This window comes from Chiloscyllium punctatum, chromosome 10, assembly GCF_047496795.1.
Source record: "Chiloscyllium punctatum isolate Juve2018m chromosome 10, sChiPun1.3, whole genome shotgun sequence".
In the NCBI taxonomy this organism is placed as follows: domain Eukaryota; kingdom Metazoa; phylum Chordata; class Chondrichthyes; order Orectolobiformes; family Hemiscylliidae; genus Chiloscyllium; species Chiloscyllium punctatum.
Genome location: NC_092748.1, coordinates 114143959 through 114169995, shown reverse-complemented (window position 1 = coordinate 114169995; position 26037 = coordinate 114143959). Strand labels below are relative to the sequence as shown.

The following is a 26037-nucleotide window of genomic DNA, read 5'->3' as shown; positions in this document are numbered from 1 at the left end:
TCGCCCACACTGATTCCCTACACCATCGCCCACACACATTCCCTACACCAGCGCCCACAGTGATTTCCTACACCAGCGCCCACAGTGATTTCCTACACCATCGCCCACAATGATTCCCTACACCAGCGCCCACACACATTCCCTACACCAGCGCCCACACACATTCCCTACACCAGCGCCCACAGTGACTTCCTACACCAGCGCCCACAGTGACTTCCTACACCAGCGCCCACACTGATTTACTACACCAGCGCCCACACACATTCCCTACACCAGCGCCCACAGTGATTGGCCACACCAGCACCGACTCTGATCCACTACACTGGCGCCGACACAGATTCCCTACACCAGCGCCCACAGTGATTCCCTACACCAGCGCCCACAGTGATTCCCTACACCAGCGCCCACAGTGATTCCCTACACCATCGTCCACAATGATTCCCTACACCAGCACCCACACTGATTTACTACACCAGCGCCCACACACATTCCCTACACCAGCGCCCACAGTGATTCCCTACACCAGCTCCCACAGAGACTCCCGACACGAGCGCCCACAGTGATTCCCTACACCCGTACCCACAGTGATTCCATACACCAGCGCCCACACTGATTTACTACAACAGCTCTCACAGAGATTCCCTACACACGTACCCACAGTGATTCGCTGCACCAGCGCCCACAGTGATTCCCTACATCTGCGCCCACAGTGATTCCCTACACCCGTACCCACAGTGATTCCATACACCAGCGCCCACACTGATTTACTACAACAGCTCTCACAGAGATTCCCTACACACGTACCCACAGTGATTCCCTACACCAGTGCCCACAGTGATTCCCTACACCAGCGCCCACACTGATTCCCTACACCAGCGCCCACAGTGATTCCCTACACCAGCGCCCACAGTGATTCCCTACACCAGCGCCCACAGTGATTGGCCACACCAGCACCGACTCTGATCCACTACACTGGCGCCGACACAGATTCACTACACCAGCACCCACAGTGACTTCCTACACTTGCACCCACAGTGATTCCCTACACCAGCGCCCACAGTGATTCCCGACACCAGTGCCGATACTGATTCATTACACCAGCGCCCACAGTGATTTACAGCACCAGTGCCTACAGTGATTGACTATACCAGCGCCGACTCTGATCCACTACACTGGCGTCGACACAGATTCACTACACCATCTCCCACAGTGATTCCCTCGACCAGCGCCCACAGTGATTCCCTACACCAGCGCCCACAGTGATTCCCTACACCAGCGCCCACAGTGATTCCCTACACCAGAGCCCACAGTGATTCCCTCGACCAGCGCCCACAGTGATTCCCTACACCAGCGCCCACAGTGATTCCCTACACCAGCGCCCACAGTGATTCCCTACACCAGTGCCCACAGTGATTCCCTACACCAGCGCCCACAGTGATTCCCTACACCAGAGCCCACAGTGATTCCCTCGACCAGCGCCCACAGTGATTCCCTACACCAGCGCCCACAGTGATTCCCTACACCAGCGCCCACAGTGATTCCCTACACCAGTGCCCACAGTGATTCCCTACACCAGTGCCCACAGTGATTCCCTACACCAGCGCCCACAGTGATTCCCTACACCAGTGCCCACAGTGATTCCCTACACCATCGCCCACAGTGATTCACTACACCAGTGCCCACAGTGATTCCCTACACCAGCGCTAATACTGATTCACTACACCAGCTCCCACAGAAATTCACTACACCAGCTCCCGCAGTGATTCCCGACACCAGTGCCCAAAGTGATTCCCTACACCAGCACCCACAGAGATACCCTACACCAGCGTCCACCGTGATTCCCTACACCAGCACCCACAATGATTCCCGACACCAGCACCGATACTGATTCATTACACCAGCGCCCACACTGATTCACTACACCAGCACCCACAGTGATTCACTACACCAGCACCCACAGTGATTCACTACACCAGCACCCACACTGATTCACTACACCAGCGCCCACAGTGATTCACTACACCAGAGCGCACAGTAATTTACTACACCAGCTCCCACAGTGATTCTCTACTCCAGCTCCCACAGTGATCCCCTACACCAGTTCCCACAGTGATTCTCTACTCCAGCTCCCACAGTGATCCCCTACTCCAGCTCCCACACTGATTCCCTACACCAGCGCCCACAATGATTCCCTACACCAGCTCCCACAGTGATTCACTACACCAGCGCCCATAGTAATTCACCACATCAGCTCCCACAGTGATTCCCTACACCAGCTCTCACAGTGAATCACTATACTAGAGCCCACAGTGATACCCAACACCAGCACCCACAGTAATTCACTACACCAGTGCCCAGTGATTCATCACACCTGCGCCCACACAGATTCCCTACACCAGCGCCCCCAGTGATTCCCTACACCTTCGCCGACACCGATTCCCTACACCAGCGCCGACAGTGATTCCCGACACCAGCGCCAATACTGATTCATTGCACCAGCGCCCACAGTGATTAACTAGACCAGCGCCAACTCTGATCCACTACACTGGCGCCAACACAGATTCACTACACCAGCGCCCACAGTGATTTCCTACACCGGTGCCCACAATGAATCCCTAAACCAGCACCTACAGTGATTCCCTACACCAGCACTAACAGTGATTCCCTACACCAGCGCCCACAGTGATTCCCTACACCAGCACCCACAGTGATTCCCTACACCGGCACCCACAGTGATTCCCTACACCAGCGCCCACACTGATTCCCTACACCAGCGCCCACAGTGATTCCCTACACCGGCACCCACAGTGATTCCCTACACCAGCGCTAACAGTGATTCCCTACACTAGCGCCCACACTGATTCCCTACACCAGCGCCCACAGTGATTCCCTACACCAGCGCTAACAGTGATTTCCTACACCAGCAGCCACAGTGATACCCTACAATAGTACCCTCAGTGACTCCCGACACCAGCGTCCTCAGTGATTCCCTACACCATCGCCCACAGTAATTCCCTACACCAGCGCCCACAGTGATGCCCTATATCAGTGCCCACAGTAATTCGCTACACCAGCTCCCACAGTGATTCCCTACACCAGCGCTCACAGTGATTCCCTACACCAGCGCCCACAGTGATTCCCTACACCAGCGCCCACAGTGATTCCCTACACCAGCGCCCACAGTGATACCCTACGCCAGCGCCCACAATGATACCCTACGCCAGCGACCACAGTGATACCCTACACCATGGCCCTCAGTCATTCCCTACACCGGCACCCGCAGTGATACCCTACACCAGTACCCTCAGTGACTCCCGACACCAGCACCCACAGTGATTCCCTACACCATCGCCCACAGTGATTCCCTACACCATCGCCCACAGTGATTCCCTACACCATCGCCCACAGGGATTCCCTACACCATCGCCCACAGGGATTCCCTACACCATCGCCCACAGGGATTCCCTACACCATCGCCCACAGGGATTCCCTACACCATCGCCCACAGGGATTCCCTACACCAGCGTCCATCGTGATTCCCAACACCAGCGACCACAGTGATTCCTGACACCAGTACCCACACTGATTCCCTAAACCAGCGCCCACAGTGATTCATTACACCAGCGCCCACAGTGATTCCCTACACCAGAGCCCACAGTAATTCACAACACCAGAGCCGACTCTGATCCACTAAACTGGCGCTAACACAGATTCACTACACCGGCGCTCACAGTGATTCCCTACACCAGCGCCCACAGTGATTCACTACACCAGCGCCCACAGTGATTCCCTACACCAGCGCCCACAGTGATTCCCTACACCAGCGCCCACAGCGATTCCCTACACCATCGCCCACATTGATTCCCTACACCAGCGCCCACAGTGATTCCCTACACCAGCGCCCAGTGATTCCCTACACCAGTGCCCACAGTGATTCACTACACCAGCGCCCACAGTGATTCCCCACACCATCGCCCACAGTGATACACTACACCAGCGCCCACAGTGATTCCCTACACCAGCGCCCACAGTGATTCACTACACCAGCACCCACAGTGATTCCCTTCACCAGCACCCACAGTGATTCACTACACCAGCGCCCACAGTGATTCCCTTCACCAGCACCCACAGTGATTCCCTACACCAGCACCCACAGTGATTCCCTACACCATCGCCCACAGTGATTCCCTACACCATCGCCCACAGTGATTCCCTACACCATCGCCCACAGTGATTCCCAACACCAGCTCCCACAGTGATTTCCTACACCAGCGCCCACAGTGATTCCCTACACCATCGCCCACACTGATTCACTACACCAGCACCCACAGTGATACCCTACGCCAGCGCCCACAGTGATACCCTACACCAGCGCCCACAGTGATACCCTACACCATGGCCCTCAGTGATTACCTACACCGGCATCCACAGTGATACCCTACACCAGTACCCTCAGTGACTCCCGACACCAGCATTCTCAGTGACTGCCTACATCATCGCCCACAGTAATTGGCTACACCATCGCCCATAGTCATTGCCTACACCATCGCCCACAGGGATTCCCTACACCATTGCCCACAGTGATTCCCTACACCATCGCCCACAGTGATTCCCTACACCAGTGCCCACAGTGATTCCCTACAACAGTGTCCACAGTGATTCCCTACACCAGCGCCCACAGTGATTCCCTACACCAGTGCCCACAGTGATTCCCTACAACAGTGTCCACAGTGATTCCCTACACCAGCGCCCACAGTGATTCCCTACACCAGCGCCCACAGTGATTCCCTACACCAGCGCCCACAGTGATTCCCTACAACAGTGTCCACAGTGACTCCCAATACCAGCACCCACAGTGATTCCCTGCACCAGCACCCACAGTGATTCATTACACCAGCGCCCACAGTGATTCACAAAACCAGTGCCTACTGTGATTCACTACACAGCGCCGACTCTGATCCACTAAACTGGCGCTAACACAGATTCACTACACCGGCGCTCACAGTGATTCCCTACACCAGCACCCACACTGATTGACTACAATAGCGCCCACAGTGATTCCCTACACCAGTGCCCACACTGATTCCCTACACCGGCAACCACACTGATTCCCTACACCGGCAACCACACTGATTCCCTACATTGGCACCCACACTGATTCCCTACACCGGCAACCACACTGATTCCCTACACTGGCACCCACAGTGATTCCCCACACCATCGCCCACATTGATTCCCTACACCAGCTCCCACAGTGATTCCCTACACCAGCTCCCACAGTGATTCCCTACACCAGCTCCCACAGTGACTCCCGACATGAGCACCCTCAGTGACTGCCTCCACCATCACCCACAGTAATTGCCTACACCATCGTCCACAGTGATTCCCTACACCATCGTCCACAGTGATTCCCTACACCAGCGCCCACAGTGATTCCCTACACCATCGCCCACAGTGATTCCCTACACCATCGTCCACAGTGATTCCCTACACCATCGTCCACAGTGATTCCCTACACCATCGCCCACAGTGATTCCCTACACCAGCGCCCACAGTGATTCACTACACCAGCGCCCACAGTGATTCCCTACACCAGCGCCCACAGTGATTCACTACACCAGCGCCCACAGTGATTCACTACACCAGCGCCCACAGTGATTCACTACACCAGCGCCCACAGTGATTCCCTACACCAGCGCCCACAGTGATTCACTACACCAGCGCCCACAGTGATTCACTACACCAGCGCCCACAGTGATTCACTACACCAGCGCCCACAGTGATTCACTACACCAGCGCCCACAGTGATTCACTACACCAGCGCCCACAGTGATTCACTACACCAGCGCACACACTGATTCCCAATACCAGCGCCCACACACATTCCCTACACCAGCGCCCACACACATTCCCTACACCAGCACCCACACACATTCCCTACACCAGCACCCACACACATTCCCTACACCAGCACCCACACACATTCCCTACACCAGCACCCACACACATTCCCTACACCAGCGCCCACACTGATGCCCTACACCAGCGCCCACACACATTCCCTACACCAGCGCCCACACACATTCCCTACACCAGCGCCCACACACATTCCCTACACCAGCGCCCACACACATTCCCTACACCAGCGCCCACACTGATGCCCTACACCAGCGCCCACACTGATGCCCTACACCAGCGCCCACACTGATTCTCCACACCAGCACCCACACTGATTCCCTAAACAAGTACCCACAATGATTCACTACAACAGCACCCACAGTGATTCCCTACACCGGCACCCACAGTGATTCCCTAAACCAGCGCCCACACTGATTCCCGACACCAGCGCCCATACTGATTCCCAACACCAGCGCCCACAGTTATTCACAAAACCAGTGCCTACTGTGATTCACTAAACTGGCGCCAACACAGATTCACTACACCAGCACCCACAGTGATTCCCTACACCAGCACCCACAGTGATTCCCTACACCGGCACCCACAGTGATTCACTACACCAGTGCCCACAGTGATTCCCTACACCGGCGCCCACAGTGATTCCCTACACCAGCGCCCACAGTGATTCCCTACACCAGCGCCCACAGTGATTCCCTACACCAGCGCCCACAGTGATTCCCTACACCAGTGCCCACACTGATTCCCTACACCAGCGCCCACACTGATTCCCTACACCAGCGCCCACACTGATTCCCTACACCAGTGCCCACAGTGATTCCCTACACTAGCGCCCACAGTGATTCCCTACACCAGCGCCCACAGTGATTCACTACACCAGTGCCCACAGTGATTCCCTACACTAGCGCCCACAGTGATTCCCTACACCAGCACCCACAGTGATTCACTACACCGGCACCCACAGTGATTCCCTACACCAGCACCCACAATGATTCCCTACACCAGCGCTAACACTGATTCACTACACCAGCGCCCACAGAAATTCACTACACCAGCGCCCACAGTGATTCACTACACCAGAGCCCACAGTAATTTACTACACCAGCTCCCACAGTGATTCTCTACTCCAGCTCCCACAGTGATCCCCTACACCAGTTCCCACAGTGATTCTCTACTCCAGCTCCCACAGTGATCCCCTACACCAGCTCCCACAGTGATTCTCTACTCCAGCTCCCACAGTGATCCCCTACACCAGCTCCCACAGTGATTCCCTACACCAGCGCCCACAATGATTCCCTACACCAGCGCCCACAATGATTCCCTACACCAGCACCCACAGTGATTCCCTACACCATTGCCCACACTGATTCCCTACACCATCGCCCACACTGATTCCCTACACCAGTGCCCACAGTGATTCCCTACACCAGCTCCCACAGTGATTCACTACACCAGCGCCCATAGTAATTCACCACATCAGCTCCCACAGTGATTCCCTACACCAGCTCTCACAGTGAATCACTATACTAGAGCCCACAGTGATACCCAACACCAGCACCCACAGTAATTCACTACACCAGTGCCCAGTGATTCATCACACCTGCGCCCACACAGATTCCCTACACCAGCGCCCCCAGTGATTCCCTACACCTTCGCCGACACCGATTCCCTACACCAGCGCCGACAGTGATTCCCGACACCAGCGCCAATACTGATTCATTGCACCAGCGCCCACAGTGATTAACTAGACCAGCGCCAACTCTGATCCACTACACTGGCGCCAACACAGATTCACTACACCAGCGCCCACAGTGATTTCCTACACCGGTGCCCACAATGAATCCCTAAACCAGCACCTACAGTGATTCCCTACACCAGCGCCCACAGTGATTCCCTACACCAGCGCCCACAGTGATTCCCTACACCGGCACCCACAGTGATTCCCTACACCAGCGCTAACAGTGATTCCCTACACCAGCGCCCACAGTGATTCCCTACACCGGCACCCACAGTGATTCCCTACACCAGCGCTAACAGTGATTCCCTACACCAGCGCTAACAGTGATTCCCTACAATAGCGCCCACACTGATTCCCTACACCAGCGCCCACAGTAATTCCCTACACCAGCGCTAACAGTGATTTCCTACACCAGCAGCCACAGTGATACCCTACACTAGTACCCTCAGTGACTCCCGACACCAGCGTCCTCAGTGATGCCTACATCATCGCCCACAGTAATTGCCTACACCATCGCCCACAGGGATTCCCTACACCATCGCCCACAGTGATTCCCTACACCATCGCCCACAGTGATTCCCTACACCATCGCCCACAGTGATTCCCTACACCATCGCCCACAGTGATTCCCCACACCATCGCCCACAGTGATTCCCTACACCAGCGCCCACAGTGATTCCCCACACCATCGCCCACAGTGATTCACTACACCATCGCCCACAGTGATTCCCTACACCAGCGCCCACAGTGATTCCCCACACCATCGCCCACAGTGATTCACTACACCAGCGCCCACAGTGATTCCCTACACCATCGCCCACAGTGATTCCCCACACCATCGCCCACAGTGATTCCCCACACCATCGCCCACAGTGATTCACTACACCATCGCCCACAGTGATTCACTACACCAGCGCCCACAGTGATTCCCTACACCAGCGCCCACAGTGATTGACTACAATAGCGCCCACACTGATTCCCTACACTGGCACCCACAGCGATTCCCTACACCAGCGCCCATAGTGATTCCCTACACCATCACCGACAGTGATTCCCTACACCAGCGCCCACAGTGATTCCCTACACCAGCGCCCACACACATTCCCTACACCAGCGCCCACAGTGATTCCCTACACCAGCGCCCACACACATTCCCTACACCAGCGCCCACACACATTCCCTACACCAGCGCCCACAGTGATTCCCTACACCAGCGCCCACAGTGATTCCCTACACCAGCGCCCACAATGATACCCTACGCCAGCGACCACAGTGATACCCTACACCATGGCCCTCAGTCATTCCCTACACCGGCACCCGCAGTGATACCCTACACCAGTACCCTCAGTGACTCCCGACACCAGCATTCTCAGTGACTGCCTACATCATCGCCCACAGTAATTGGCTACACCATCGCCCACAGGGATTCCCTACACCATCGCCCACAGGGATTCCCTACACCATCGCCCACAGGGATTCCCTACACCATCGCCCACAGGGATTCCCTACACCAGCGTCCATCGTGATTCCCAACACCAGCGACCACAGTGATTCCTGACACCAGTACCCTCACTGATTCCCTAAACCAGCGCCCACAGTGATTCATTACACCAGCGCCCACAGTGATTCCCTACACCAGAGCCCACAGTAATTCACAACACCAGCGCCGACTCTGATCCACTAAACTGGCGCTAACACAGATTCACTACACCGGCGCTCACAGTGATTCCCTACACCAGCGCCCACACTGATTCCCTACACCAGCGCCCACAGTGATTCACTACACCAGCGCCCAGTGATTCCCTACACCAGCGCCCACAGTGATTCACTACACCAGCGCCCACAGTGATTCCCCACACCATCGCCCACAGTGATTCACTACACCAGCGCCCACAGTGATTCCCTACACCATCGCCCACAGTGATTCCCTACACCAGCGCCCACAGTGATTCCCCACACCATCGCCCACAGTGATTCACTACACCAGCGCCCACAGTGATTCCCTACACCATCGCCCACAGTGATTCCCTACACCAGCGCCCACAGTGATTCACTACACCAGCACCCACAGTGATTCCCTTCACCAGCACCCACAGTGATTCACTACACCAGCGCCCACAGTGATTCCCTTCACCAGCACCCACAGTGATTCCCTCCACCAGCACCCACAGTGATTCCCTACACCATCGCCCACAGTGATTCCCTACACCATCGCCCACAGTGATTCCCTACACCAGCTCCCACAGTGATTTCCTACACCAGCGCCCACAGTGATTCCCTACACCATCGCCCACACTGATTCACTACACCAGCACCCACAGTGATACCCTACGCCAGCGCCCACAGTGATACCCTACACCAGCGCCCACAGTGATACCCTACACCATGGCCCTCAGTGATTCCCTACACCGGCATCCACAGTGATACCCTACACCAGTACCCTCAGTGACTCCCGACACCAGCATTCTCAGTGACTGCCTACATCATCGCCCACAGTAATTGGCTACACCATCGCCCATAGTCATTGCCTACACCATCGCCCACAGGGATTCCCTACACCATTGCCCACAGGGATTCCCTACACCATCGCCCACAGGGATTCCCTACACCAGCGACCACAGTGATTCCTGACACCAGTACCCACAGTGACTCCCAATACCAGCACCCACAGTGATTCACTACATCAGCACCCACAGTGATTCCCTACACCAGCGCCCACAGTGATTCCCTACACCAGTGCCCACAGTGATTCCCTACAACAGTGTCCACAGTGATTCCCTACACCAGCGCCCACAGTGATTCCCTACACCAGCGCCCACAGTGATTCCCTACAACAGTGTCCACAGTGATTCCCTACAACAGTGTCCACAGTGATTCCCTACACCAGCGCCCACAGTGATTCCCTACAACAGTGTCCACAGTGACTCCCAATACCAGCACCCACAGTGATTCCCTGCACCAGCACCCACAGTGATTCATTACACCAGCGCCCACAGTGATTCACAAAACCAGTGCCTACTGTGATTCACTACACAGCGCCGACTCTGATCCACTAAACTGGCGCTAACACAGATTCACTACACCGGCGCTCACAGTGATTCCCTACACCAGCACCCACACTGATTGACTACAATAGCGCCCACAGTGATTCCCTACACCAGTGCCCACACTGATTCCCTACACCGGCAACCACACTGATTCCCTACACCGGCAACCACACTGATTCCCTACACTGGCACCCACACTGATTCCCTACACCGGCAACCACACTGATTCCCTACACTGGCACCCACAGCGATTCCCTACACCATCGCCCACATTGATTCCCTACACCAGCTCCCACAGTGATTCCCTACACCAGCTCCCACAGTGATTCCCTACACCAGCTCCCACAGTGACTCCCGACATGAGCACCCTCAGTGACTGCCTCCACCATCACCCACAGTAATTGCCTACACCATCGTCCACAGTGATTCCCTACACCATCGTCCACAGTGATTCCCTACACCATCGTCCACAGTGATTCCCTACACCATCGCCCACAGTGATTCCCTACACCATCGCCCACAGTGATTCCCTACACCATCGCCCACAGTGATTCCCTACACCAGCGCCCACAGTGATTCCCTACACCATTGTCCACAGTGATTCCCCACACCATCGCCCACAGTGATTCCCTACACCAGCGCCCACAGTGATTCACTACACCAGCGCCCACAGTGATTCCCTACACCATCGCCCATAGTGATTCCCTACACCAGCGCCCACAGTGATTCACTACACCAGCACCCACAGTGATTCACTACACCAGCGCCCACAGTGATTCACTACACCAGCGCCCACAGTGATTCCCTACACCATCGCCCACAGTGATTCCCTACACCAGCGCCCACAGTGATTCACTACACCAGCGCCCACAGTGATTCACTACACCAGCGCCCACAGTGATTCACTACACCAGCGCCCACAGTGATTCCCTACACCAGCGCCCACAGTGATTCCCTACACCAGCGCCCACAGTGATTCACTACACCAGCGCCCACAGTGATTCCCTACACCAGCGCCCACAGTGATTCCCTACACCAGCGCCCACAGTGATTCCCTACACCAGCGCCCACAGTGATTCACTACACCAGCGCCCACAGTGATTCACCACACCAGCGCACACACTGATTCCCAATACCAGCGCCCACACACATTCCCTACACCAGCACCCACACACATTCCCTACACCAGCACCCACACACATTCCCTACACCAGCACCCACACACATTCCCTACACCAGCACCCACACACATTCCCTACACCAGCACCCACACACATTCCCTACACCAGCGCCCACACACATTCCCTACACCAGCGCCCACACACATTCCCTACACCAGCGCCCACACTGATTCCCAATACCAGCGCCCACACACATTCCCTACACCAGCGCCCACACACATTCCCTACACCAGCACCCACACACATTCCCTACACCAGCGCCCACACTGATTCCCAATACCAGCGCCCACACACATTCCCTACACCAGCGCCCACACACATTCCCTACACCAGCACCCACACACATTCCCTACACCAGCGCCCACACTGATTCCCAATACCAGCGCCCACACACATTCCCTACACCAGCGCCCACACTGATTCCCAATACCAGCGCCCACACACATTCCCTACACCAGCGCCCACACACATTCCCTACACCAGCGCCCACACACATTCCCTACACCAGCGCCCACACACATTCCCTACACCAGCGCCCACACTGATGCCCTACACCAGCGCCCACACTGATTCCCTACACCAGCGCCCACACTGATTCTCCACACCAGCACCCACACTGATTCCCTAAACAAGTACCCACAATGATTCACTACAACAGCACCCACAGTGATTCCCTACACCGGCACCCACAGTGATTCCCTAAACCAGCGCCCACACTGATTCCCGACACCAGCGCCCATACTGATTCCCAACACCAGCGCCCACAGTTATTCACAAAACCAGTGCCTACTGTGATTCACTAAACTGGCGCCAACACAGATTCACTACACCAGCACCCACAGTGATTCCCTACACCGGCACCCACAGTGATTCACTACACCAGTGCCCACAGTGATTCCCTACACCAGCGCCCACAGTGATTCCCTACACCGGCGCCCACAGTGATTCCCTACACCAGTGCCCACAGTGATTCCCTACACCAGCGCCCACAGTGATTCACTACACCAGCGCCCACAGTGATTCACTACACCAGTGCCCACACTGATTCCCTATACCAGCGCCCACACTGATTCCCTACACCAGCACCCACAGTGATTCACTACACCAGTGCCCACAGTGATTCCCTACACTAGCGCCCACAGTGATTCCCTACACCAGCACCCACAGTGATTCACTACACCGGCACCCACAGTGATTCCCTACACTAGCGCCCACAGTGATTCCCTACACCAGCACCCACAGTGATTCTCTACACCAGCACCCACAGAGATTCCCTACACCAGCGCCCACAGTAATTCACTACACCAGCTCCCACAGTGATTTCCTACACCAGCACCCACAGTGATTCCCTACACCGGCACCCACAGTGATTCACTACACCGGCACCCACAGTGATTCACTACACCGGCACCCACAGTGATTCCCCACACCGGCACCCACAGTGACTCCCTACACCGGCACCCACAGTGATTCCCCACACCAGCGCCCACAGTGACTCCCTACACCGGCACCCACAGTGACTCCCCACACCAGTGTCCACAGTGATTCCCTACATCAGCGCCCACAGTGATTCCCTGTACAATTACACAAACACATCTCCTAGCCACAGGGGAAATAGCGACAAGGACAGGCAGACACCAGGAACTCCGGCCACATTCTCCCCCCATCTGCCCCTAGGAGGCATTAGATTCCACCTTATGGTTTACTGCACAAGATAATCATCCCGCTATCCCGGCTTCTAACGTACCTGATCCCGTGGGAATAGAGAATGAAAAGAATGATCCAGGTAGTCTTCGACTGTGGTCGATCCCTCCCACTTCGGAAAATGGACCAAAGTCTTCTACACATGGAATAATAGGGAGAAAATAATCAGTTATCATTTTTTTTAATATGATACCAATAAATAATCCTTACGAATAAAGAAGTATTTGCACTGATGTGAATACTGACTGATATCTCTCAGCCCAATGACAGTACTGGTCACTACCCTCTGGGAAGGATGTGATTGCAATGGAGGGGGTGCAAAGGAGGTTCACCAGGAGGTTGCTTGGGATGGAACATTTCAGCGATGAACATGCTGGGTTAGGATTGTTGCCTTTGGTGCACAGAAACCTGAGGGAGGGCCTGACATAGGTGGAAAGATTATGAAGGGCACGTTCAGGGTGCATAGGAAACAGCTGCTCACCTTAGTTGAAGGGTCAGTAATAACAGGGCTTAATTCTAAGGTGAATGGTAGGAGGCTTAAAGGGGATTTGAGGAAACCATGTCCACCCAGAGAGTGGTGGGAGTCTGGAATGCGCTGCCTAGGAGAGTAATTGAGGCAGGAAACCACAGAACCTTTAAAAGGATGGACTCTTGAAGTATGATAACATTCAAGCCTTGAACGTGGGATTAGTCAGAGATAGGTCAATGTAATCTTGATGGTCTGAAAATCCTCTCTCCTGTCTCTATAACACAAGGAGCACAGAGGTTTTGGAGGACCGTGGCCGGTTACAGCAGGAAAGGGGTATGAGCAAGGTCACAAAGGGACTGAAGCATGAGGATGAGAACTTTAAAACTGTTTCCTGGTTTGGCAACATCTCAAACATGGGCCAGCAAGCCCAGCAGGTCACATGGTCATACAGCACGGAAACAGACCCTTCAGTTCAACTCGTCTACGCTAACCAGATAGCCTAAATTAATCCAGACCCATTTGCCAGCATTTGGCCCTTATCCCTCTAAACCCTTCCTATCATATACCCATCCAGATGCCTTTTAAACGTTGTGATTGTACCAGCCTCCACCACTCCTTCTGGCCGCTCATTCCATACATGTACCACCCTCTGTGTGAAGAGGTTACCCCTCAGGTTCTTTTTAAATTTTTCCCCTCTCACCCTAAACCTATGCCTTCTAGTTGTGGACTAGCCCATCCCAGGGAAAAGACGTAGGCTATTCACCCTATCCATGTTTAGATTAGATTAGATTACTTACAGTGTGGAAACAGGCCCTCCGGCCCAACAAGTCCACACCGCCCCGCCGAAGCGTAACCCACCCATACCCCTACATCTACCCCTTACCTAACCCTATGGGCAATTTAGCATGGCCAATTCACCTGGCCTGCACATCTTTGGACTGTGGGAGGAAACCGGAGCACTCGGAGGAAACCCACGCAGACACAGGGAGAACGTGCAAACTACACACAGTCAGTCGCCTGAGGCGGGAATTGAACCCGGGTCTCAGGCGCTGTGAGGCAGCAGTGCTAACCACTGTGCCACCGTGCCGCCCATGTCTCTCATGATTTTGTAACCCTCTATACTGTCACCTCTCAGCCTTCAACACACCTTAGAAAGAACGCAACAGCCCATTCAGCCTCTCCCTTTGGCTCAAATCCTCCAACCCAGCAACATCCTTGTACATCTTTTTTGAGCCCTTTCAAGTTTAACAACATTGTTCCTATAGCAGGGAGACTAGAACAGATGAATGGTCTAGGAGGAGCAGAGTTGTGATTGAACTGAAGTTCGTCCTTGGACTAGTTATAGAATGTCAGATCCTCAGAATTAATACAGTGCAGGAGAAGGCTATTTGGCCCATTGTATCTGCACCAGCTCTATTAACTAGTCAGGTCGTCTTACCCAGTCAGTCTTATGTCTCGCCCAGTGCCAGTCTCCTGTCTTTTCCCTGTAGGCCTGCACATCATAATGATCCAAATAACCATCCAATGCCCCCTCATGGATGCCTCAGTTGAACCTGCATCTCCATGTTTTTAGGCAGTGCATTCCAGGCCCTAACTACCCGCTAGCGAAAAAGGATTTCTCACATCACCCTTGATTTGTTTGCACGCTTGAATCTGTGCCCTCTCGTTCTGGTTACTTTGACAAATGGGAACAAATTCTACCCGATCTGCTGTGTTACATCTCACAGTGAGGGTCGTTTGGGATGCTGTGGAGGTTGGCTGACCATCATACAGTGACTTTGAGGTGTAAGTGTTGAGGAATAAGGCAAAGCAGGAAGACAAAAGCAGTGCACCCTCACCAAACAGCTCTGCAAAAGGATCTCGCCCACCGAAGAATTCCCTAAATACTTCATCAGGGCTTCGGAATGAAAACATAAAGCCTGGGAACTCTGTATCCATGGTGGGACCTCTGCCACCTGTTAGAAATAAAAACATTAAAATATTCAAGTCAAAAACTGCAATATGTATGTTAAAACATACGTGCACTAAATGTAGCTAGCAAGCTAATTAAGCTACTTAATAAAAACAAACCAAAAAGCAGTGTCCATTTCTCAAAAGTTAAAGCTCATAAGCAAAAGGGTCACACCAGACTTTTACGGAACATTGTTTAGATCATGAGAGAATGCTGATACTGGAACCCTTTTGGTTTGGACTCCCTGAGCAAATTAATTAAATTCTACCCTATCAAATAGAGTAAGAACAAAACAGCACACTTCGGCCCTCCAAGCCTGCGCTGACACATTTTGCCCTTCCATCCTAAAACTGTCTTCACTTACAGGATCCGTATCCCTCTATTCCCCTCCTATTCATGTATTTGTCTGGGTGTTTCTTGAATGGTCTATTGTGTCTGCTTCCACCCCCCTCCTCTGGCAGTGCGTTCCAGACACTCACCACCCTTTGTGTGAAAAACTTCCCTCACACATCTCCTTTAAACATCCCCCCTCCCGCACCTTGAACCTGTGACCCCTAGTAATTGACCCCTCCACCCTGGGAAAACCCACATACTTTCCACTCGATCCTTGCCATTCACAATCTTATAAACTTCTAACAGGTCAGCCCCTCAATCTCCTGTGTTCCAATGAAAACCAACCCAGTCTATCCAAGCTTTCTTCATCGTTAAAATCTCCCCATGTCAGGCAACATCCTGGTAAACCTTTTGTGTACCCTCCCCAAAGCATCCACATCCTTCTGGTCGTGTGGTGACCAAAACTGTACACAATATTCCAAGTGTGGCCTCACTAAAGTTCTATGAAACTGCAGCATAACTAGTCTATCCTTATAGTCAATGCCCATTCCAATGAAGGTCAGCATGCCATAGAACTTTTTGATCCCCTTATCTACCTGCGCTGCCTCCTTCAGTGATCTTTGAACCTGCACACCCAGATCCCTCTGCATATCAATACTCCTCAGGGTTCTGCCATTTACTGTATAATTTCCATCTGTACTTGATCTTTCAAAATGCATCACCTCATATTGGCCCGGATTAAACTCCATCTGCCATTTTTCTGCCCATGCCTCCAACTGACGTATATTCTGCCGTATCCTCTGACAATCCTCCTCACTATCTACAACTCCACCAATCTTGGTATCGTCCGCAAACTTACTAATTAGATCAGCTATGTTTTCTTCCAAATCATTTTTAGAGATCAGGAATAGCAGAGGTCCCAGCACTGATCCACGAGGAACATCACTAATCACAACCCTCCATTCCAAAAAGCATCCCTCTGTTTCCTGTGATCAAGCCAGTTCTGTATCCATCTACCAGCTCACCCCGATAACATGTGACTTCCCCACCTAACTCAGTCTCATGTCACTGCATATCCGAACAGGTAGATTAAAATAACTGCACTGCTGCTTGGTGGTGGATAGTAAAAGGGAAATGAATAATTTGAAACAAGTAATATGCTCTTACCGGATCCGACTAATCCATCCTTTCCATACCTGTCATAAACTTCTCGTTTGCTTTCTACAAACAAAAGGTGAAGAAAGTTAAGTGGTGCTATATCACATTAATATTTTGTGGCGCAGAAACAGGCCATTCAGCCTGAAATAGCCCAGACTGTTCCTATGCCACACCACTGTCCACTTAATCTGATATGATGACCCTCTCATCTCCCTCCCTCATGGTACATCCAGATTCCTCTTAAATGAATCGATTGTATTGTTCACCTCAACTAATTCACTTGACAGCAAGCTCTACATTCCCAGAACTGGGTAAAATGGATCAAACAGGCGAGTGGGGCCATAGAAACAGGCAATACATTACCACCCCCTCTTCCATGCTTTGAATGAGCAAGCAACTTTATTTTGGGGATAATTTGCTGACATCAAAACGCCTTCAAAATCTACAATATTACAACGTTCTTGATATTGGATCTCTGTGTTGCTCTGAATTCTCAGATTGCCTTTTATCAAAAAGAACATGCCGATATTGTGGTCTAGGGAAAGGATGAGTTGGGAGAAATAGAGATGCAGTGGTAATTGTTGTATGCAGCTGTTAGCATACAAAGAAGGGTGAAATAACATCATAATATGTGCTCCCGTCATTAGGATAAAAAGGACTGTTCCTGCAAGGAGCTAACCAGAATCCACAGGGATGTGCGTATAACTCCCCAGAAATATTCAGCGTGCTGTGTATAGTTGGCAGAATGTTCAGTTTGTGTTAACAGCACGTATCTGAAGTAGTGGTGTGTACTTACTCTTAGTTAAGTCTGATGTCTCAAGAGGGTATCATATATCTTAGATGTAAGTAGCTATTATGTAATTATCCAATAATTACTACAGAACAGATGTTTACTGATTATCAAGAGCAAGTCCATCTTCCGCTGGTGTATGGGCATCCTTCCAAAACTTACATTAAATTAATCTACAATGTGGAGAATTGGCTGTAACAAATCTACCAGTAAAATATTGCCAGTACCAGCAACCAACATTATAAGATGCTAAAATAAAACAAAAAAACTGTGATAGCTGGAAATATGAAAGAAAAACAGAGAAGCTCAGCAGGTCTGGCAGCAGCTGTGGAAAGAAAAATAGTGTTATTGTTTCGAGTCCAGTTACCCTTCTGTAGATGTTCTCTGGCCTCAAAACACTAACTCTGCTTTGTCTCCACACATGTTGCTGCACCTGATGAGTTTCTAAAGCAATTCTAATCTTGTACATTATGCACTAGGACACTCAGATCTTTGCAACCTCTCATTATTTAAGACAATGTGCTATTTTTTATTCTTCCCGCCAAATGGACAATTTCACATTTTTCCACATTATACACTATTTACCAGATCTTTGCCCAGTCAATTAACCTATCTTTATCCATTTGTAGGCTCTTTACATCCCCTTCACAACTCACTTTCCTATCTAGCTTAGTGTCATCAGCAAATTCAACTACCACACCTTCAGCTCCTTAATCCAAATCATTTATATAAATTATGAGTTGAGGTCCCTATAGCACATCACTTGTCAGCCTGAATATTAGTCTATATTAATTCCCATTCTCTGCTTCAGTTTTGCTTGCTTGCATACACACACACACACACACACACACACACACACACACACATCTATGGGGTGGATTTGTATTTGCAGATACATTCAATTTTGCCAAAAAAATGCACAATCTGTAGGCAGTCAATACAGGCACTCAATACCTGTAATATTTTGTAAATTTCACTTTGGAAATAGAACCAGTCTGACTCAAGATTGGGATACAGACAGACTTCAACCTCACACCTTTAATGCATTGTCTGAGCTGAGATGTCACCTCTTGTTATAAAACCTTACATTATTTTGAGAAGGTGACTTAACAGAAGTTCTGGTTTTTACATGTTAATGAACCAAAATCTGCAACCCACTCTCAAAGAGGAAAGACTTAACCACAATCCAACTTTGTTCAATAAATCATTTCAGTTGCATGACACTGTGATCTTTTGCTAAATTTCTGTGTCTCATGGTCTTGCTCCACAACTACCTGAAGGAGATGCAGTGCTCTGAAAGCTAGTACTTCCAAATAAACCTGTTGGACTATACCCTAGTGTTGTGGGATTTTTAAACTTTGTCCAGTTAGCCAGCCAAGCTTCTACCCAAGACAAAACACTACTGTCTACACCATGAGTTTTTATTTTCCTCAATTACCTTTGATGTGGCATTGTATCAAATGCCTTCTGAATAGAGCAATACAGCCACTGGTTCCACTTTATCTATAACACAAGTTACCCTTTCAAGAACTCAAAAAATTAGCTAAACCTGATTTTCCTTTAATAAAATCATGTTGGTTCCACCCGATTACCTCAAACTTATCAAATGCCCTGTTATAACATCTTTCATAATAGGTTCTAACATTCCCCGAAGACAAATGTTAAACTAAATGACACAGAATTTCCTGCTTTCTGCCTCCCTCCCTTTTTGAATAAAGCAGTTACAATAGCTATTTTCCAATCTAAAGGAACCGTAACTGAATCTCATGATTTTTGAAAAATTTAAAATGAAGTATTAATCATCTGACTAGCTACTCAGAGTCACAGAGATGTACAGCATGGAAACAGACCCTTCAGTCCAACTCATCCATGCCAACCAGATAACCTAAATTAATCTAGTCTCAATTGCCAGCACTTGGCCCATATCCTTCCACACCCTTCCTAGTCATATACCCATTCAGATTCCTTTTAAATGTTGGAATTGTACCAACCTCCATTACTTCCTCTGGCACCTCATTCCAGACACGCACCATCCTCTGCGTGAAAGCTTTGCCCCTTAAGTCCCTTTTAGATCTTTCCCCTTTCGCCTTAAATCTATGACCTCTTGTTTTGGACTCCCTCACTGCATGGAAAAAAAAGTTTAACTATTTTCCCTATTCATGACCCTGATGATTTTATATACCTCTATGAGATCACCTCTCAGCTCCAGGGAAAACAGCCCTAGCCTATTCAGCCTCTCCCTATAACTCAAATCCTCCAACCCTGGCAACATCTTTTCTGAACCCTTTCAAGTTTCACAACATCTTTCCTATAGCTGGGAGACCAGAACTGAACACAGTTCTTTTGAGATCCTAGGATGAATTCCATCAGAACTAGGGGACTTGTCAACTTCTAGTTCCAACAATTTACTCAGCAGTACTTCCCTGGTAATTGCAGTTTGAGTTCCTCCAGCCCTTTCAATGCCTGATTTATAGCTCTTTCTAGGATGCTATTTGGATCCTCTCTAGTGAAGACCGACACAAAATATCTGTTCAATTTGATTGCTATCACTTTACCCTCCATTATTAATTCCTCAGACTCATTTTATAAGACCAATACTTGTTTTGTTCACTCTTCCCTCTTAAATATCTGAAGGAACTGTTTTGATAGGTTTAACAGCATGAAGGAACTGGATTAACATCAACAGAAATGCGGTCCATAAAACAGGCACAGGGGAGTTGAGGGGTAACTCAGTCACAGTGCAAGGGGGCTACATTAACATCAGTAGAGATACAGTTAGTCACACAGGGCACTGGGAGAGTGGGAGGTTAACTCAATGACAGTGCGAGGGAGCTGGATTAGTATCAAAGATACAGTCAATAGCACCGGGCACGGTGGGAAGAGTTACTCTGTGTCAGTGTGAGGGAGCTGGATTAACATCAAGCAGAGATACAGTCAATAACATGTAGTACAGGTGAGGGATAACAGTGACAGTGTGAGAAGGAGTTGGATGGACTGTAGTGTAATGTGGTGCTCCAGCATGAGCCACACAGAGTCTCTTCATCGATATATATCGTAATTAAGAAATTCCATGAAAATTAACAAGGGAAAGCACTGAAAATAAAAGAACAGAAAAGTATGCTGAATATCGGTTCACTATCAGATCCTTGTAAAGAAATCTGGTATAAGACATTTCAGCTAAACAAGGGTTCCATCACATTGGAAATGGCAGCACAGTGGTAATACAACTCGATTGTTAAATTCAGGTGAGTTCTAACCTCATCAAAGCAGCTTCAAGGAATCAAGTTCTATTTAATTAAATAAAATTCATAATAAAAAAACTAGCACGAGACTTCTGAAATGGCCTAGCAAGATACTCCATTGTCAAGAAAGTGCTTTGTCATCACTTGAGAGAGATAGTACAGGACTAAGGGGAAGCTACATAAATGTAATTTGGGTGAAACAAAAACCAAAGAACAAAGGACCACTGGAAACCAGAAACATAATCAGAAACTGTTGGAAAAATTCAGTAGGTCTGGCAGCATCTGTGGAGAGAAAGCAGAGTTAATGTTAACTTCAGCTCTGAAGAAGGGTCACTGGACCCAAAGTGTTAACTCTGCTTTCTCTCCACTGATGCTGCCAGACCTGCTGAGGTTTTCTAGCAATTTCTGTTTGTACTAATGAAAGGTATTTCTTACAACCCACCAGAGCTCACAGTAACAAACGGATGATGAGACACACAAGGATTGGTAGCTCGAGTGCTGGCTGCAGTTGTTGTGGGAATGTTCACAAACTAACACTTCAGCTCAGCAAACATACACACATCGGCTCATGAATCTCCCCTTTCTTAGACAGAACAGTCCTTAGGAAATTAATCTTCATAACAAATAATTTGGCATGGGCACTTACTGTCTGATAGTACTTCATATGCCTCTGCAATTTCCTTAAATTTCTGTTCTGCATATTCCTTATTATCTGGATTCTTGTCTGGGTGCCATCGCAGTGCCAATTTTCGGTAACTATAACAATGTGAGGAGAGATGGAAAAAAGAAAATTTTAATTTCTGCAGGGTCACCATTCCCATAACACACACGATTCAGCTAAGGCCATGTCTTCTTGATGTATAGGTTTATCTTGCATCTACATTCTACTATATCATCACTCACATGGCCTCCCCATCAACACTCACATGGCCTCCCCATCATCACTCACATGGCCTCCCTATCAACACTCACATGGCCTCCCCATCAACACTCACATGGCCTCCCCATCAACACTCACATGGCCTCCCCATCAACACTCACATGGCCTCCCCATCAACACTCACATGGCCTCCCCATCAACACTCACATGGCCTCCCCATCAACACTCACATGGCCTCCCCATCATCACTCACATGGCCTCCCTATCATCACTCACATGGCCTCCCCATCAACACTCACATGGCCTCCCCATCAACACTCACATGGCCTCCCCATCATCACTCACATGGCCTCCCTATCATCACTCACATGGCCTCCCCATCATCACTCACATGGCCTCCCTATCAACACTCACATGGCCTCCCCATCAACACTCACATGGCCTCCCCATCAACACTCACATGGCCTCCCCATCAACACTCACATGGCCTCCCCATCATCACTCACATGGCCTCCCTATCATCACTCACATGGCCTCCCCATCAACACTCACATGGCCTCCCCATCAACACTCACATGGCCTCCCTATCAACACTCACATGGCCTCCCCATCAACACTCACATGGCCTCCCCATCAACACTCACATGGCCTCCCCATCAACACTCACATGGCCTCCCTATCAACACTCACATGGCCTCCCTATCATCACTCACATGGCCTCCCCATCAACACTCACATGGCCTCCCCATCATCACTCACATGGCCTCCCTATCAACACTCACATGGCCTCCCCATCAACACTCACATGGCCTCCCCATCAACACTCACATGGCCTCCCCATCAACACTCACATGGCCTCCCTATCAACACTCACATGGCCTCCCTATCAACACTCACATGGCCTCCCTATCATCACTCACATGGCCTCCCCATCATCACTCACATGGCCTCCCTATCATCACTCACATGGCCTCCCCATCATCACTCACATGGCCTCCCCATCAACACTCACATGGCCTCCCTATCAACACTCACATGGCCTCCCCATCAACACTCACATGGCCTCCCTATCAACACTCACATGGCCTCCCCATCAACACTCACATGGCCTCCCCATCAACACTCACATGGCCTCCCCATCAACACTCACATGGCCTCCCCATCAACACTCACATGGCCTCCCCATCAACACTCACATGGCCTCCCCATCAACACTCACATGGCCTCCCCATCAACACTCACATGGCCTCCCCATCAACACTCACATGGCCTCCCCATCAACACTCACATGGCCTCCCCATCAACACTCACATGGCCTCCCTATCAACACTCACATGGCCTCCCTATCATCACTCACATGGCCTCCCTATCATCACTCACATGGCCTCCCCATCATCACTCACATGGCCTCCCTATCAACACTCACATGGCCTCCCCATCAACACTCACATGGCCTCCCTATCAACACTCACATGGCCTCCCCATCAACACTCACATGGCCTCCCTATCAACACTCACATGGCCTCCCCATCAACACTCACATGGCCTCCCTATCAACACTCACATGGCCTCCCCATCAACACTCACATGGCCTCCCCATCAACACTCACATGGCCTCCCTATCAACACTCACATGGCCTCCCCATCAACACTCACATGGCCTCCCCATCAACACTCACATGGCCTCCCCATCAACACTCACATGGCCTCCCCATCAACACTCACATGGCCTCCCCATCAACACTCACATGGCCTCCCTATCATCACTCACATGGCCTCCCCATCAACACTCACATGGCCTCCCCATCAACACTCACATGGCCTCCCCATCAACACTCACATGGCCTCCCCATCAACACTCACATGGCCTCCCTATCAACACTCACATGGCCTCCCCATCAACACTCACATGGCCTCCCCATCAACACTCACATGGCCTCCCCATCATCACTCACATGGCCTCCCTATCAACACTCACATGGCCTCCCCATCAACACTCACATGGCCTCCCCATCAACACTCACATGGCCTCCCCATCAACACTCACATGGCCTCCCTATCAACACTCACATGGCCTCCCCATCATCACTCACATGGCCTCCCCATCAACACTCACATGGCCTCCCCATCAACACTCACATGGCCTCCCTATCAACACTCACATGGCCTCCCCATCATCACTCACATGGCCTCCCTATCAACACTCACATGGCCTCCCCATCAACACTCACATGGCCTCCCCATCAACACTCACATGGCCTCCCCATCAACACTCACATGGCCTCCCCATCAACACTCACATGGCCTCCCCATCAACACTCACATGGCCTCCCCATCAACACTCACATGGCCTCCCCATCAACACTCACATGGCCTCCCCATCAACACTCACATGGCCTCCCCATCAACACTCACATGGCCTCCCCATCAACACTCACATGGCCTCCCCATCAACACTCACATGGCCTCCCCATCAACACTCACATGGCCTCCCTATCATCATTCCCACACTCCATAAAACTGAGCTCATCCAGAACTCTGCTCCCTGCATCTGAACGAGCCAATCTAGTGGAATGGTGAATCAGGCTCAAATGGTAGGAGAACGAGAGTGAACCAAGTCTCATTCATTAACCCACAACCTGTTCATTGAGCTATATTGACTTCAGGTTCTAGGAAGGCACTGATTTAAACTCACCATTATTTTCTCATGGCTAAAGTCCCTTTTTATTCCTGTAATCCTCTCCAACCCAAAACACTCCACAATCTCTGCTCTGCTACAATTTCACATATTCCTTAATTTAATCACTTTACAATTGCCATGTGCAGTCAACTGCTCAAGTCATAGGAATTAGCAATTTCCTTCCTCAGCCATGCTCTCTCTTCCTTTCAGTCCTGAAAATATTCTTCTTTCACTGGGGTTTCGGTCTACCCTAATGTTACCTACATTCAACTTTTGACAACGTTTCTCTTTGGGATGTCTAACTTAAAGCTAATTAGTTAATTAATTGGTTTAAGATAAAGTGCTACAAGTATGCCAATAATTATTGTTTCATCTTGTCAGCAACATTTTGTCAAAGCTTTAACATGCATCAGGACAATCTGCAAGAAATGCTAATGGAACCAGTAAACAACATTTAAACTGCATGAGAGGAAAGTGCTAACTGGTACCTGCTTGCAAAATCAAAGTTCACTTGACAATCAGTAGGTAATAGGTGAGAGTGGGTACTGCAGATGCTGGAGATCAGAGTCTAGATTAGAGTGGTGCTGGAAAAGCACAGGTCAGGCTGCATCCGAGGAGCAGAAAAATCGACATTTCAAGCAAAAGCCCTTCATCAGGAATTCCATTTTGCCCGAAACGTCAATTTTCCTGCTCCTCGGATGCTGCCTGACCTGCTGTGCTTTTCCAGCACCACTCTAATCTTGACTCTCATCTCCAGCATCTGCAGTGCCCTCTTCTGTCTTGCAAATTAACCTGAGTGCATTATGAGTGCTTTGCAAAATGTGACATTTTCAGCAATGCTCAAATGACTAATTATTGAATGGTATTAACTTTTACTCCATATGGATATATTACAAGAGATAATGGGTTTTCTGTTCAGCTTTGCATCTTCTAGTAATACATCAATTG

General features: G+C 50.5%; 1 protein-coding gene across 5 annotated transcripts in view; it reads right to left on the bottom strand.

Annotated features, from left to right (window-relative positions):
• dnajb2 (DnaJ heat shock protein family (Hsp40) member B2) overlaps positions 1–26037 on the bottom strand; it is a 92213-nt gene that overhangs the window by 42665 nt on the left and 23511 nt on the right. For all 5 annotated transcript variants that reach the window (XM_072579968.1, XM_072579969.1, XM_072579965.1 and 2 more), the window contains 4 exons: positions 22176–22285; positions 17507–17560; positions 15894–16010; positions 13630–13722 (listed from right to left, as the gene is read on the bottom strand). In XM_072579968.1, coding sequence (XP_072436069.1) covers positions 13630–13722; positions 15894–16010; positions 17507–17560; positions 22176–22285 — 374 coding nt within the window. The remainder of the gene's footprint in view (positions 1–13629; positions 13723–15893; positions 16011–17506; positions 17561–22175; positions 22286–26037) is intronic.